The sequence below is a fragment of the Salvelinus namaycush genome, chromosome 5 (genome assembly GCF_016432855.1).
Source record: "Salvelinus namaycush isolate Seneca chromosome 5, SaNama_1.0, whole genome shotgun sequence".
Classification (NCBI taxonomy): Eukaryota; Metazoa; Chordata; class Actinopteri; order Salmoniformes; family Salmonidae; genus Salvelinus; species Salvelinus namaycush.
The window spans coordinates 17,777,388-17,793,368 of record NC_052311.1 but is presented as its reverse complement, the minus strand read 5'-3'; the positions used below and the strand labels follow the sequence as shown (position 1 = coordinate 17,793,368).

Sequence of the window (15,981 nt, the reverse complement as noted above, 5' to 3'; positions counted from 1 at the left end):
TTGCAATGCAGGTATACTGGAAAGTTAATGTTGCACTTACAGCACACATCGTTATGGTTTCATTCCTAGTATGGGACTTTCACGCTGCTCCTTTTCATTGTAATTACTCTTTTAGTCCCATGATTTAAGATATGCCTTTTCCCCTCCTGACCTCAGATATAAATTACAGTCAAGATTTTCTAGTTTCAACATAAGGGGAAAGCCATTGCGATTGGGTCGTGCTTTCAATGTATAATTTCTACATGAACCCCCAAAAATCCCTGGTAAATGTAGTTTAGCTCAGCAGCCAACTGCTAATACGGTGAAATGCTTGTTCAATGAGCGGATGTGTTATATTCATTTCGCTCGCTCGTTAGTGGGACCGAATCCAGATGAGACAATTATTGTATGAACTCAAACACACAGGCCCATTATTCCCAGTAGTGCCGACAGAAATGTCTCACTAGGGGAAAAGTGGGTACATGTTAGAATGAGAGGCACGTAATCGAGAGAGAAAACAGACAAGGGCAGAACTTCCAGTTTAGAATAACCATATAATTAGTTCTAGCGTACAAAAGACTCTGTAGCCTACAGCAATGCCGAGTTTGGTTATACAGTGTTTTGGCAACGACAGCAATATATATATATCTATCTACACAGAGATTTTTTAAGGGCTTTTAGGCAAGAAGCAACATCTTCTTAACTACAGTGTCACATACAAATATCCCTGTGTACTGCACAGCAGAAGAAATCCAAAACAAGCATAATTTTTCGAGATACAGTATGATCTGAAAGCCAACATCCACAGCAATAAGACACTTGGTTAGCACACACTCAAGTCATCAACATCCAAACTAGCTCACCTATGGCTATAAACCTTAATACATGACAATGACAGCAGGCATTCATATCTTCTACCCTAAGTCATAATACTTATCTGCAGTGAGTTCTCTTTTACAGTAAGCTTAGAGTGTTTCTTTTGTTATTTCTCTTTGCATTTTATTTAACCAATGTGGTAATGCTGCGCTATTGCCAAACAAACGCAGGCTGAATAAAAGCGGTTGCTCCCTCGACTCCCATTGGGTTCTATGTCTTCTTCTTTTAGCTATTGCAGGTGGTCTCCTGGTGAACGGAGACTGAGGCTGATCCTCGGTCAGTTTCTGGGGCGCTGCTGGTGGTAGAGGGGTCACTAGAGCAGTATTTTGTCTGCAGGGAGCGGCCTACGTAGCTCCAGTACTCCCTCCGGATGGTGTCCTTCTCCTGGGCCAGGAGCTCACAGAGCTTGGGGGAGAACAGGAGGAGAGGGAGAGAAACGGAGAGGGTTAGAGTTATAGCAGGATTAAAGGGTTGAAGGGGCAAGACACGAGAGACGGACCGAGTGGACACGAGATCCATTTACACAACACAGCAGAAAGAACTGATGTGGTAAGATAATGCTGTGTCGGGTGTAATCAGAATGTTCACTTTGTTGCTGATTAATGCCAATTCTCTGGGTTTTTTTGCACTCTTGCAACCCATGTGTTTTGAACTTTGCGCTGATTTGCTAATACTTGCTTGTTAAATCTTTCGATAAAGTACGACTGAAATGTATTTATAAATGCCTGGAATATTTCAATTTCTTATACAATGGGTTAAAGTTATGTATAGTAACCCTAGGTGTAAAATATTAAATAATGGCTGCTTCTCAGAAAGTATTAAACTGTCAACTATCGGCAGATCTATTTATTACGGCCATCGAAATGTTAGCTATTAAAATCAAGATCCAACAATTATATCAAGGGGTTAGAAATCCAGGGCTTAAAACAGGGATGCAAACTGGTGAGGGCCCAAAAAGGTAACGTTCTTTTTTCTCACTGAAACGTGCAAAACAAATCCCTGCTAGGTGGGATGCAGGTTAACTAATTAAAACAACAAAGAATAATGAGCTACATGATCAGTCTGTGTGTAAGATAAAGTGGTTCATGTGAACCTAACTCACAGCTAAAAAAGTGTAAGGAAAGCAATCCAATGTTATTCGTTGCCTAGACTTTACTGCAAATGACACTCAAGTCTTGAGAAAACAAAACAATACTAATATTGCAGTAAGCCATGACAGCCTTTATAATAGAATGCTTGTGACCACACACACATCTAAATATTGCACTTGGGGAACAGGCATTCTATTTTTGCTCTATTATAGTGGTCACTATAGTAGACATCGATCTAGTGCACAAGGCTACATGTGTGCAAAAATAACATTCACGGAGTAAAAAAAATTAATAATCCCCTCTCACTCACACAAGTGTTACTGTCAAATGCAACACAACAAAAGCAATATCTTTGGGCTACATTGTTCACATCGGTTCTACAATGTGCCAGCAGTTTACCTATTTGCTTATGGCCTTGCCTACACCTTGCGACTTACACCTAGCAACTACACCTAGCAAAAAAACGATATTTTATTTGGAACGGCAAGCCAGACAAAATGCAAAGGAGCCTATTTATATAATGAATATGAATTCAGAGGGCAGAAATGATTAAATATTAAAACAGACCTCTCACTAAAGGCTTCAGTCATACAAAAGTTATACTTAAATCCGAACTGATTCTATAGCAGATTAGTAAAAAAGTCTCACCCCTTGAACAAGAATGGACTTTTTCGCTTCATTCTGATTACAACCTCTCACTCTGTTATTTGAAAATGAAAATCATCTCAGATATATATATATTTTTTAACAAACCATAAAGTTTGTTAAAGTTTGCAATTTCAGTTTAATCCACCAGAAAAGACAGAACAAAAAAAGACTAATATTATGGTTAAAATGCAAATATACTAAATTATTTAAAAAAGCATTTTTGGAATAAAAACTAGCATGAGTATAATCCTTTTAAATTACGTCATAAATAGGACTGGTGGAGTTGTCACACGTGCAGCTAATGAAAACATATGGAAATGTCTGCTCTACCCAAAATTACAACAATTGCAGCATTACCGCAAAAATGGAAGAGGCAAGTGGAAGGGGTGAAAAGTAAGGAACTTGTCTGTCCGCCCTGCATTAAAGACCAAAATTGGTTAAAGAAAATGGTCATAAATAAAAAAAGTATATCAGTTTCATTTAAGGACCAAAAAATTGACAGCTGTGCCATATAGATTGCAAAATAGCTGTGAAGCGATTTACGATATACAGATTCCATGGTACATGGTTTATAAACTGATACACAAAACAATGCCGGATTCAAAAAACCGTTGCATTTTTCAATAAAAAAACGACACCAAATTCTTGCAACCAATAGAATGTCAAACAGTGAATTCGGGAAGTATTCAGACCCTTTGACTTTTTCCACATTTTGTTACATCACAGACTTATTCAAAAATTGATTAGATTTTTTCACCTCATCCATCTAAACACAAAACCCCATGATGACAAAGCAAAAACAGGTTTAGAAATCTTTGCAAATTTATTAAAAATGAAACGGTCTGCAAGTTCTTCTGTGGAGATGGGGGAACCTTCCAGAAGGACAACTATCTCTGCAGCACTCCACCAAGCAGGCCTTTATTGTAGAGTGGGCAGACTGAAGCCACTCCTCAGTAAAAGGCACAACAGCACGCTTGGAGTTTGCCAAAAGGCCATGACAAACAAGATTCTCTGGTCTGATGAAACAACAAAGATTGAACTCTTTGGCCTGAATGCCAAGTGTCAAGTCTGGAGGAAACCTAGCACCATCTCTACGGTGAAGCATGGTGGTGGCAGCATCATGCTGTGGGGATGTTTTTCAGCGGCAGGGACTGGGAGACTAGGCAGGCACGAGGCAAAGATGAATGGAGCAAAGTACAGAGATCCTTGATGAAAACCTGCTCCGAGCGCTCAGGACGTCAGATTGGGGAGAAGGTTCACCTTCCAACAGGACAACGATCCTTAGCACACAGCCAAGACAATGCAGAATTGGCTTCGGGAAAAGTCTCTGAATGTCCTTGAGTGGCCCAGCCTGAGCCCGTACTTGAACCAGATTGAACATCTCTGGAGAGACCTGAAAATAGCTGTGCAGCGACGCTCCCATCCAACCTGTCAGAGCTTGAGAGGCTCTGCAGAGAAGAATGGGAGAAACTCCCCAAATACAGGTGTGCCAAGCTTGTAGCGTCATACCCAAGAAGACTCAAGGCTGTAATTGATGCCAAAGGTGCTTCAAAGTACTGAGTAAAATGCGAGTACTTATGTAACTGTGATTTCAGTTTTTTATTGTTTTTATTTTGTATACATTTGCACAAAAAAACAAAAACCTGTTTTAGCTTTGTCATTATGTGGTATTGTGTGCAGATTGATGGGGGAAAAATTATTTAATCCATTTTAGATTAAGGCTGTAACGTAACAAAATGTGGAAAAAGTCAAGGGTTCTGAATACTTTCCGAATGCACTATGTATCTACAAAAAAATATATATGGGGGATTTTAAATGATGCAGACAATTACATTGATAGAAGCTACAATCTACAGTATCTGCAACATTAAAGCTGATCTACCCCCTATAAAAACAGTAACAAAAAAACTTGCTCGTTTGATTATGTGCAAATCAAATTACCTGGTCATTATTTATATTATATCCATTACCACAGCTAACACAGCCATGGTAGGAGTACTGGTAGTGAATTAAGTTGGCTAATGGCTACTCAACATACAGGTAAACTGCCAAAACTAAGGAAACACCAACATAACGTATCTTAATAGCTTCAATGCACCTTGGCATAGATGTCTGGAAGTCTGGAGGGATGCAACACCATTCTTCCACGAGAAATTCCATAATTTGGTGTTTTGTTGGTGGTGGTGACAAATGGGTTTAGGCACCGCTCCAGAATTTCCCACAAGTGTTCAATTGGGTTGAGATCTGGTGACTGAGATGGCATTTCATTTTCATGCTCATCAAACCATTCAGGTGACCACCCATGCCCTGTGGATGGGAGCACTGTCATCCTATATGTAAAAAATAAATGGCCTGCCCAGCATTTTTATACATGCTTAGGGTCATGATGGGATGCTAAAGAAACCACACCTGTGTGGAGGCACCTGCTTTCAATATACTTTGTATCCCTCATTTACTCAAGCGTTTCCATTATTTTAGCAGTTACCTGTACATTGACATCTCTCGAGGTGGCACTAGCATCGAGAAACATCAATTTAAAAAAAAAAGTAAATAGAGGAAAAATACAAATCATATTCTCAACAACCAACTGAAAGCATTCCCGTCCATGCATTTCCGAGTAGACGGAACTAAAATAAGTATAAGAGCTCCTGCAGTGACTTTTTCTGAATGAGCCAATGCCTATTGAAAACAGCAGCAGAAGAAAGAAAAAACTCCCAAGAAACCTAATTAACTCCGACACACACACACAGCCGAACATTGAGTTCCCCAATACAGAGGCAGCATACCAGCTGTCATTCAAACTGCCAGGTAGACATTGGAGGCTTGGAAAAGCACGCAAGACATCCGGTGCGATAGGCGAAAGAGTTTTCAAATCCAACACGTGGACTCGTTGAATAATTCCTACTGATTTACCCTTTTTCCTCAGCCTTGAACTGTTGGTGCGAGGGCTGTTATACACTGATTGACTCAAAGTCAATGTTTTATACTGGAAATGTACTAAGAAAGGAGATGTCCCAGCTATGGTAGAACACTCCATTTTCATTCTCTGCACATTGTTGCCAAGTTCTTCAGCGTCTACACCAGTTTCACAATTTCTGTTCAGGCAGAGCACTAGCACATTTCAACTCATCAAAGCTTGGTGTTTAGTTGAATCAAGTGTGCTACTGCTGGGCTAGACTAAAAATGTGCACTCCCTTCGGGTCCTCCAGGAAATGGATTGAGAAACAGTGATCTAAAGACTCTTTTCAGCTGAGTGCACAACTAAATCCTACTTCTGCCACCATCTGTCTCTAAATTAGTTTATAGTCGTTTATACAGTTGAAGTTAGAAGCCAAATACATTTAAACTCAGTTTTTGACAATTCCTGACATTTAATCCAAGTAAAAATTCCCTGTCTTAGGTCAGTTAGGATCACCACTTTATTTTAAGAATGTGAAATGTCAGAATAATTAGTAGAGAGAAATATTTATTTCCCCCCCCCTCTTTCATCACATTCCCAGTGGGTCAGAAGTTTACATACACTCAATTAGTATTTGGTAGCATTGCCTTTAAATTGTTTAACTTGGGTGACACGTTTCAGATATCCTTCCACAATAAGTTGGGTGAATTTTGGACCATTCCTCCTGACAGAGCTGGTGTAACAGTCAGGCTTTTTCAGTTCTGCCCACAAATTTTCTATAGGGTTGAGGTCAGGGCTTTGAGATGGCCACTCCAATACCTTGACTTTGTTGTCCTGAAGCCATTTTGCCACAACTTTGGAAGTATGCTTGGGGTCATTGTCCATTTGGAAGACCCATTTGCGACCAAGCTTTAACTTCCTGACTGATGTCTTGAGATGTTGCTTCAATATATCCACATAAGTTTCCTGCCTCATGATGCCATCTATTTTGTGAAGTGCACCAATCCCTCCTGCAACAAAGCACCTGCTGCCACCCCCGTGCTTCACGGTTGGGATGGTGTTCTTCGGCTTGCAAGCATCCCCCTTTTTCCTCCAAATATAACAATGGCCATTATGGCCAAACAGTTCTATTTTTGTTTCATCAGACCAGAGGACATTTCTCCAAAAAGTACGATCTTTGTCCCCATGTTCAGTTGCAAACCGTAGTCTGGCTTTTTTAGGGCGGTTTTGGAGCAGTGGCTTCTTCCTTGCTGAGCGGCCTTTAAGGTTACGTCGATATAGGACTCGTTTTACTGTGGATATAGATACTTTTGTACCTGTTTCCTCCAACATCTTCACAAGGTCCTTTGCTGCTGTTCTGGGATTGATTTGCACTTTTCACACAAGTACGTTCATCTCTAGGAGACAGAAGGCGTCTCCTTCCTGAGCGGTATGAAGGCTGCGTGGTCCCATGGTGTTTATACTTGCGTACTATTGTTTGTACATATGAACGTGGTACCTTCAGGCGTTTGGAAATTGCTCCCAAGGATGAACAAGACTTGTGGAGGTCTACAATTTATATGCTGAGGTCTTGGCTGATTTCTTTTCATTTTCCCATGATGTCAAGCAAAGAGGCACTGAGTTTGAAGGTAGGCCTTGAAATACATCCACAGGTACACCTCCAATTGACTCAAATGATGTCAATTAGCCTATCAGAAGCTTCTAAAGCCATGACATCATTTTCTGGAATTTTCCAAGCTGTATAAAGGCACAGTCAAGTTGTGTATGTAAACTTCTGACCCACTGGAATTGTGATACAGTGAATTATAAGTGAAATAATCTGTCCGTAAACAATTGTTGGAAAAATGTCATGCACTCTGTCATGCAAAGTAGATGTCCAAACCGACTTGCCAAAACAATAGTTTGTTAACAAGAAATTTGTGGAGTGTTTGAAAAACTAGTTTTAATGACTCCAACCTAAGTGTATGTAAACTTCTGACTTCAACTGTACCTGTACCCCCGCACATTGACTCGGTACCAGTATCCCCTGTATATATAGCCTCATTATTATTTTGTGTATGTTTTACTTTCGTTTATTTAGTCAATCTTTTCTTAACTCTTATTTGTCTTAAAACTGCATTGGTGGTTAAGGGCTTGTACGTAAGCATTTCACGGTAAGGTCTACACCTGTTGTATTCGGCGAATAAAATTGTATTTGATTTTATATGCATATCACTACTATAAAGTAATCCCAAATGTGAAATTAGATTATGCCTATTTTCCCATACATACATTTCCCATACATTTGGGCTGAACTATCCCTTTAAGTCCGATAGGTCCCAGTGCTGCTCACCTCCAGGGCCTTGCTAAGGACCTCCTCCTGGTCTCCTAAGGTGTTCTCCAGGGAGTCCTCGTAGATGTCCACCAGGAAGCCCAGCAGGTAGGGCGAGCAGTGGGTCTCCTTGAGCTCCAGGATCTGCTCCAGGAGACCCGGGTGGGACGACAGGCCCCGGTCCTGCAGAATCCTGGGGGAAAAGGAGGAGGAAAGGGGTGTGAAAAGCTTCAGCCAACTCTACAGAAGCAGTATCCCAATTCTGAGCTCCTACACTAAACATGGTGACTTCTGACATCTGCTGGTGGAGGATAGAAACTGCAAGATAAGTGCATTATTATTATTAGCCATTATGTTGTAGACTCACAAATTAAAGGCCCAGTGCAGTAAAAAACTTGATTTACCAGTGTTTTATACATATTTCCACACTACGAGGTTGAAATAATACTGTGAAATTGTGAAAATTATGATAATGTCCTTGTTAGTGTAAGAGTGGTTTAAAAAGACTGCCTGAAATGTTAGCCTGTTTTGGTGGGATGGAGTTTTGTCCTGCCTAGTTACATCACCAGGTGGTAAATTAATTAATAGACCAATAAGAAAGAGTTCCAAACCTCTCTGCCAATAACAGCTAGTTTTCAGTTTTCCCCTCCCCACTCAGACCAGTCCTAGCAAAATTCTTGCTTGAAAAATTACTCTTTGATAAGATTCTATTTTTGTTTCTTTTTGACCATTTTAATGGAAAATAATCACAGTAAGGTACTTAATTGTTACCCAGAAATGATTTGATATTGAGATAAAAACAGCTGCATTGGACCTTAAATATGAATACTTAAGAATTTTTACAATGAGGCACTTTATCTACAGTACTTCGCAGAGTGTAGATGAACTCGTGGATATCATTTTTATGTCCATGTGTGCAGTTTGAAGGAAGTTGCTAACTAGCGTTAGCACAGTGACTGGAAGTCTATGGTAACTGCTAGCATGCTAGTAGATGCCATAGACTTCATCATTGCGCTAACACTAGTTAGCATTGGCTCACGAAACTACCTCCATACTTAATGCAGAGACATACAAATGTCCTAAATCCCTATATATCCCTTTAAGTATTATTTAATTCCCTACTGAATGAATCCTGTATGACACCTACCCTTTCAAATAGTTCCACACACTTTCATTGTGGGGAGCCTTCTTGATCTGTTTGAGACTGTACCTTAAAAAAGACAAAGGAGAATACATTTATCAGATATGTGTCTGATGTAGCACACTGGAAATCTCTGTCCAGTCCAGAAAAAATCCCTTACCCAAGGAGACCCAAAACAATTTGATAGGCTAGATGGGTCTTCCAGCATTACACCTATCAGAGGGCAAGGTGGAGCTACTATTATGATGCTCATACTGATCACATCCTTTCAGATATAAACTCAGCAAAAAAATAAATGTCCCTTTTTCAGGACCCTGTCTTTCAAAGATAATTCGTAAAAATCCAAAAAACTTTACAGATCTTCATTGTAAAGGGTTTAAACACTGTTTACCATGCTTGTTCAATGAACCATTAACAATTAATGAACATGCACCTGTGGAACGGTCGTTAAGACACCTACAGCTTTCAGACGGTAGACAATTAAGGTCACAGTTATGAAAACTTAGGACACTAAAGAGGCCTTTCTACTGACTCTGAAAAACACCAGAAGAAAGATGCCCAGGGTCCCTGCTCATCTGCGTGAACGTGCCTTAGGCATGCTGCAAGGAGGCATGAGGACTGCAGATGTGGCCAGAGCAATAAACTGCAATGTCCGTACTGTGAGACGCCTAAGATGGCACTACAGGGAGACAGGACGGACAGCTGATCGTCCTCGCAGTGGCAGACCACGTGTAACAACACCTGCACAGGATCGGTACATCCGAACATCACACCTGCGGGACAGGTACAGGATGGCAACAACAACTGCCCAAGTTGCACCACGAATGCACAATCCCTCCATCAGTGCTCAGACTGTCTGCAATAGCCTGAGAGAGGCTGGACTGAGGGCTTGTAGGCCTGTTGTAAGGCAGGTCCTCACCAGACATCACCGGCAACAACATCACCTATGGGCACAAACATACCGTCGCTGGACAAGACGGGACTGGCAAAAAGTGCTCTTCACTGATGAGTCGCAGTTTTGTCTCACCAGGGGTGATGGTCGGATTCGCGTTTTTTCGTCGAAGGAATGAGCGTTACACCGAGGCCTGTACTCTGGAGCAGGATCGATTTGGAGGTGGAGGGTCCGTCATGGTCTGGGGCGGTGTGTTACAGCATCACCGTACTGAGCTTGTTGTCATTGCAGGCAATCTCACCGCTGTGCATTACAGGGAAGACATTCTCCTCCCTCATGTGGTACCCTTCCTGCAGGCTCATCCTGACATAACCCTCCAGCATGACAATGCCACCAGCCATACTCCTCGTTCTGTGCGTGATTTTCTGCAAGACAGGAATGCCAGTGTTCTGCCATGGCCAGCGAAGAGCCCGGATCTCAATCCCATTGAGCACGTCTGGGACCTGTTGGATCGGAGGGTGAGGGCTAGGGCCATTCCCCCCAGAAATGTCCGGGAACTTGCAGGTGCCTTGGTGGAAGAGTGGGGTAACATCTCACAGCAAGAACTGGCAAATCTGGTTCAGTTCATGAGGAGATGCATTGCAGTACTTAATGCAGCTGGTGTCCACACCAGATACTGAATGTTACTTTTGACTCCCCTTTGTTCAGGGACACATTATTCAATTTCTGTTAGTCACATGTCTGTGGAACTTGTTCAGTTTATGTCTCAGTTATTGAATCTTGTTATGTTCATACAAATATTTACATATGTTAAGTTTGCTGAAAATAAACAGTTGACAGTGAGAGGACATTTCTTTTTTTGCTGAGTTTATGAAGTGTCTATGATGAAGTGTCTGGTGGGTAGGGGCTAGGGTGAAGTGTCTGGTGGGTAGGGGCTAGGAGGATGAAGTGTCTGGTGGGTAGGGGCTAGGAGGATGAAGTGTCTAGTGGGTAGGGGCTAGGAGGATGAAGTGTCTAGTGGGTAGGGGCTAGGAGGATGAAGTGTCTGGTGGGTAGGGGCTAGGAGGATGAAGTGTCTGGTGGGTAGGGGCTAGGAGGATGAAGTGTCTGGTGGGTAGGGGCTAGGAGGATGAAGTGTCTGGTGGGTAGGGGCTAGGAGGATGAAGTGTCTAGTTGGTAGAGGGATGAAGTGTCTATTGGGTAGGGGATAGGAGGATGAAGTGTCTGGTGGGTAGGGGCTAGGAGGATGAAGTGTCTAGTTGGTAGCGGCTAGGAGGATGAAGTGTCTAGTTGGTAGCGGCTAGGAGGATGAAGTGTCTAGTTGGTAGGAGGATGAAGTGTCTATTGGGTAGGGGCTAGGAGGATGAAGTGTCTAGTTGGTAGGAGGATGAAGTGTCTATTGGGTAGGGGCTAGGAGGATGAAGTGTCTAGTTGGTAGGAGGATTAAGTGTCTATTGGGTAGGGGCTAGGAGGATGAAGTGTCTAGTTGGTAGGAGGATGAAGTGTCTAGTTGGTAGGAGGATGAAGTGTCTATTGGGTAGGGGCTAGGAGGATGAAGTGTCTAGTTGGTAGGAGGATTAAGCGTCTATTGGGTAGGGGATAGGAGGATGAAGTGTCTAGTTGGTAGGAGGATTAAGTGTCTATTGGGTAGGGGCTAGGAGGATGAAGTGTCTAGTTGGTAGCAGCTAGGAGGATGAAGTGTCTAGTTGGTAGGAGGATTAAGTGTCTATTGGGTAGGGGCTAGGAGGATGAAGTGTCTAGTTGGTAGGAGGATTAAGTGTCTATTGGGTAGGGGATAGGAGGATGAAGTGTCTTGTGGGTATGAGGTTGTTTCTTTCCCATTTTCAGTTTCTACTCAAGAGTAGTAAGGTGTGGGGCTGACATGAGATATGGTATGTAGGGAGAGCAGGTACATACTGTACTTCTCTGTTGAGTATGGCTGGGTCTGAGTAGCCTGTCGTGTGGGAGATGACGTAGTGCCTCTGGTTCCATGCAGAGTTGTTCCTCACATCCTCCTCCAACAACTGCTCCACATACTCCAGCTCACTGTCCCACAGCTTGTACTCCTGGAGAACAATACACACCTATTTAGTACACGCCATACACTTTAGTCGACACACTTACAGTATTTAGTCCAGATACACACACAATATTTAGACCAGACACACTCCATACACATATTTAGTAATGACAGAGACAAACACACCATTGTCATTGCTATACAGTATTCCAATGGCATGTGACCACTGATTAGTGATTAATATGCACTGCAGATAAAGGATCTTCTGGTTCAGAAATCTCCCTTCATGCTGATATCCTAGAGACATTTCTGATCCATCCGCTACTAGATACTTTCCAAGACTATACAGTGATTCAATCACACAACTAGGAAAACAAAACTGCACAGTCATATAATCAATGCAGCACATTTCAGAGAGCCACAGGAGGTCTGTTCGGATGCAGAATGCAAATGTCACTTCATTTGCATAGACATGCGAAAATAAATTATGCAAATCAAGGCCATTTGGTTTCATTACCACAAATCTGGAGCTGATAACGTTTTCAAAATTGGGCCATTGAGTCTTAGGTAGGCTACATTCACAATGCTTTTGCAGTTTGACCGCAAATCATGCAACACTACTGTAATAAGTGGAGTGAGAGAATGAAAGGAAAGGGACAACCGAAACTGGGTTCATCGCTTTGCTCGTCTAGCAGAAGTGTCAGCTTATCCTTCCAATCAGAGACAGAGAGGAAATCTTTGGCACCACCCGTTCTACTAGCAATAGATTGTCATTTGACCCTTTCTGATAGCAATAGATTGTTATTTGCATACTCTATAGGCAGCCATATACTCTCCATTTCATAAGAAGATATGTGATGGTGAATGTGTAACAGAGTAGGTTTAGTCCCTGTCCCAAACTGGGCTTATCCAGAGACACACTGCACAGGAACACTTCCTACTCAATAAGCACCGTCAATACCACTGACCCATAAAAGCCAAGGTGAGGAGATGTCACTTGGTCCGGGACAACAGTAATTCTATGTCTCAGGGCAGGAGACGTCACTTGGTCCGGGACAACAGTAATTCTATGTGTCAGGGCAGGAGATGTCACTTGGTCCGGGACAATAGTAATTCTATGTGTCAGGGCAAGAGACGTCACTTGGTCCAGGACAACAGTAATTCTATGTGTCAGGGCAAGAGATGTCACTTGCACGATGACCGCTACTAGCACACAGCTAACAATTCACCATGAGTTACAAACACAACCTGGTTGTTGAGGCTCCTACCTTGAGGACCCACTGTCTGTGCTGCCAGGCGTGGTAGTTCTTAGCATCCTGACTTAGGATCTCTGCAATGAACTCCAGTTCTTCCGAGGGGTCGTTCAGCCACTCCACCACCATACGTCTATGGTGCCTAGGATAAGGAGAAGACGGTTATTGACACACATTCTATGGTTCTACACAAGTCTTTGTGAAACAGAAGAACAAGTTTATTGTTCAACTTGTTGAGAAGGAAAATGTATCTATATGCTCAAAAGCAAATGTTGGAGACAAACAGCCTGATGATGTCATCCAGTCACATCTGTTCATTTTCCAAAGTACAGCACACAATATTTTACATAAAGTAGGTTCTTAAAGGATTATAGTGTTAGTCTGCTTTGTGTTTGCTTTTTGCCATGGAAAATTGAGTATTGTCAGATCGTGATACTGGTATAGTGACACAAATTTAGATTGGAAGAGCTCACCAGACTTGGTAGTTTTTGGGCTGGTCCTCAATGATGGCTGTAATGTACCTCATCTCCTCTCTCAGGTCCTTCTCCAGGGCCTGCAGTAACACACGCCGGTAGTGCCTTCACACACACAGACACACACAGAGAAAGAGAAAAAGTACACCCTTTCTTTAGGGTCTTGCACTTGTCATTTTCGAAGAGAGGGTTATACCAAATAAAACTATTGGTATTCTACTGTTGTTGTGTTCATAAATCATAATAACATTGGCTTACCATACAGTGTAATTTGCAGCATTCAGTTCAATAGCTTCAGCCGTCAGCGTGAATGCCCTGTCGCTTTTTTCATCATTCTTCAATAACGCTCGGAAATAGTCATACACGTCTGTGACTATTGGAGACAAAAATGTTGGTTGCATTGGGTACGTGTGAAATGAAAAGTTTCTGATGCAAAGTGAAATAATTTTGACATGAATCGTAACTACTCAAAGGGACTTCGGAGTCATTTGGTAGGCTAAATGCATGAGATGATATGCATAAACCAACATAGATGTATGGTTCTAAATTATATGCCAAGTTTAATATCTTACACTTGTCAGAGTAGGCAATCTTCACAACAGGATTGGGACCATCATCTTGTGGAACCGGTTCTAAATCAGCCCATTCTTGTCTGTCTCTTTTATATGAGCAGAGGCGGGAGGGAGAGAGAGAGGGTAAAGCTAGAGGGACATTAGTGAATGGGGCAACTGTTCTCTCCGCCAATGCGGCTACGACAAATGTTCAGGTATCCCGTTTAAATCAATGCAAAATATAAAACACTAATACATAGCTATAATTGTAAGAGTACTATCAATTACAGATCAATCGAATCTCCCTTTCACGGCGAGCAAGCTAACGTAGCTAGCCAGCAAATTCAAACCGGCTCATGGAGTTGGAAAAAATAGCCAAATTGCTCCACAGAGAACAATCTTTGACTAGCTAATTAACGTTACACTCTGATAGCAATGTGAACCAGTCTTTATGCATATTCGACTTATGATGAATGCATGGCTAAATTTGGCATCACTAACCACAACATGCAATCACTTTTCTAGCTAACGTTAGCTAGCTACTTAGCCTAACTAGCTAATTAGCCTACCTGTAAAACATATAACGGAACGGGTTTTCATAGTCAATCTCGGGCTCCTCTTCAACCCCTTCCTCGCTCCTCCTCTCATCCTGCAATTCTGAGGATACATGTGAAGTTTCTTCAATGCCTGACATTCTGTAATAAGCTGGTCTTTCGGTTGCAGGCTGAACAAGTGCTGCCTTATTTGCAACGTCGGACCTCTGTGGTGTTGCACTCATTGATGTAATTTCCTCTGTTTTGTGCAACTCGGATAACCGTTTTACAAGGTACAGTGTACTGGAGCATGTATGATCCGCGTAGAGGTCGATAGCAATAGTTTATTAATGTTAAGAAGAAGGAGAGGAAGAAATATCAATGAGGAAAGTTTTAAAACGTTGAGTGTTTGTCAGCTATCGGTTATCTCATTATCAAATAAATGGTTTTCAAAATGGTTTGTTTTGAACTGCTACCGCGTTCAAAACTGGGAAAATATGAGGTCTAATCATGACGTCAGTGATCTTCAGGTCGGAAAGTCGGAGATTTAGAAAAAGGCCCGAGCTGGAATTCCGAGTTGATTTGAACGCACTGAGGTCGGAGATTTCCGAGTTCCCAGTTGCTTTAAACGCGGCATGGGAAATCGGAAGAAAACTAGGTCAAATCATGACGTCAGCAAAGGAGGCGAGGCGGCTGAGCGGAGAAGGGCTGATAATAATGGCTGGAACGGAGCAAATTAAATAGCATCAAACACCTTGATACCATTCCACATTAAGGTCACAAACCTCCCGTGGACGTCAGTGATCTTCAGATCGGAAAGTCAGAGCTCCCGGAAGAGGCCCGAGTTCCCGACATGGAATTCCGAGTTGGATGACCGTTAAAAACGATTTTTCTCAGTCTGGGGCTCGCTTTAATCAGAGCCCTATTGTCTCGAACGCACTGAAGTCGGAGTTCCCAGTTGTTTTGAATGTGGCGTACTCACACAGGTTTACCAAAGACAGAGGTCTTGTTCCGACATTGCATGCGACTGCGGACTGACTGATCAACAAAGAACATTGCATCATAAAAAACGACTCATTATTATTTGTAGACCAGTCAGTCAGTCACAAGTTACCCATGATACATTATGATTTTGATTATTTCGAACATGGCCCTTGTTATACTGAACACATATGAATCCAACGTGTAAAGTTTTCGTCCAATGTTTCATGAGCTGAAATAAAAGATCCCTGAGATGTTGTGCTCTCCAAATTTGTGCTCAAATTTGTTTACATCCCTGCTAGTGAGCATTTCTCCTTTGCCAAGAGAATTCAT

General features: G+C 42.1%; 1 protein-coding gene across 3 annotated transcripts; it reads right to left on the bottom strand.

Moving 5' to 3' along the window:
- Nucleotides 1-513: 513 nt before the first annotated feature.
- Nucleotides 514-15,703, bottom strand: LOC120048018 (protein farnesyltransferase/geranylgeranyltransferase type-1 subunit alpha-like). Of its 3 annotated transcripts, XM_038993688.1 has the most exons (10): nucleotides 15,453-15,703; nucleotides 14,704-14,791; nucleotides 14,156-14,284; nucleotides 13,842-13,956; nucleotides 13,584-13,688; nucleotides 13,126-13,252; nucleotides 11,755-11,903; nucleotides 8,952-9,014; nucleotides 7,826-7,997; nucleotides 514-1,260 (listed from the first exon to the last, which is right to left on the bottom strand). In XM_038993688.1, the coding sequence occupies exons 2-10, from the start codon at nucleotides 14,780-14,782 to the stop codon at nucleotides 1,081-1,083; spliced, it is 1,119 nt and encodes a 372-aa protein (XP_038849616.1). In that variant the 5' UTR covers nucleotides 14,783-14,791; nucleotides 15,453-15,703; the 3' UTR covers nucleotides 514-1,080. The 3 variants fall into 3 exon arrangements, with proteins under 3 accessions (XP_038849616.1, XP_038849615.1, XP_038849614.1); XM_038993687.1 differs by lacking the exon at nucleotides 15,453-15,703 and having other exon boundaries at nucleotides 14,704-15,412; XM_038993686.1 differs by lacking the exon at nucleotides 15,453-15,703 and having other exon boundaries at nucleotides 14,156-14,241; nucleotides 14,704-15,410.
- Between the last annotated feature and the right edge of the window lie 278 nt (nucleotides 15,704-15,981).

Bases quoted from the DNA above. Each gene is read 5' to 3' on its own strand.
- LOC120048018 (XM_038993686.1), bottom strand. From the start codon at position 14,912: ATGAGTGCAACACCACAGAGGTCCGACGTTGCAAATAAGGCAGCACTT. The intron at 13,689-13,841 runs GTAAGCCAATGT...GTGTGTGTGAAG, and splicing joins GCTGCAAATTACACTGTATG to GCACTACCGGCGTGTGTTAC. The intron at 1,261-7,825 runs GTGAGCAGCACT...TTCTCCCCCAAG, and splicing joins TCCTTAGCAAGGCCCTGGAG to CTCTGTGAGCTCCTGGCCCA.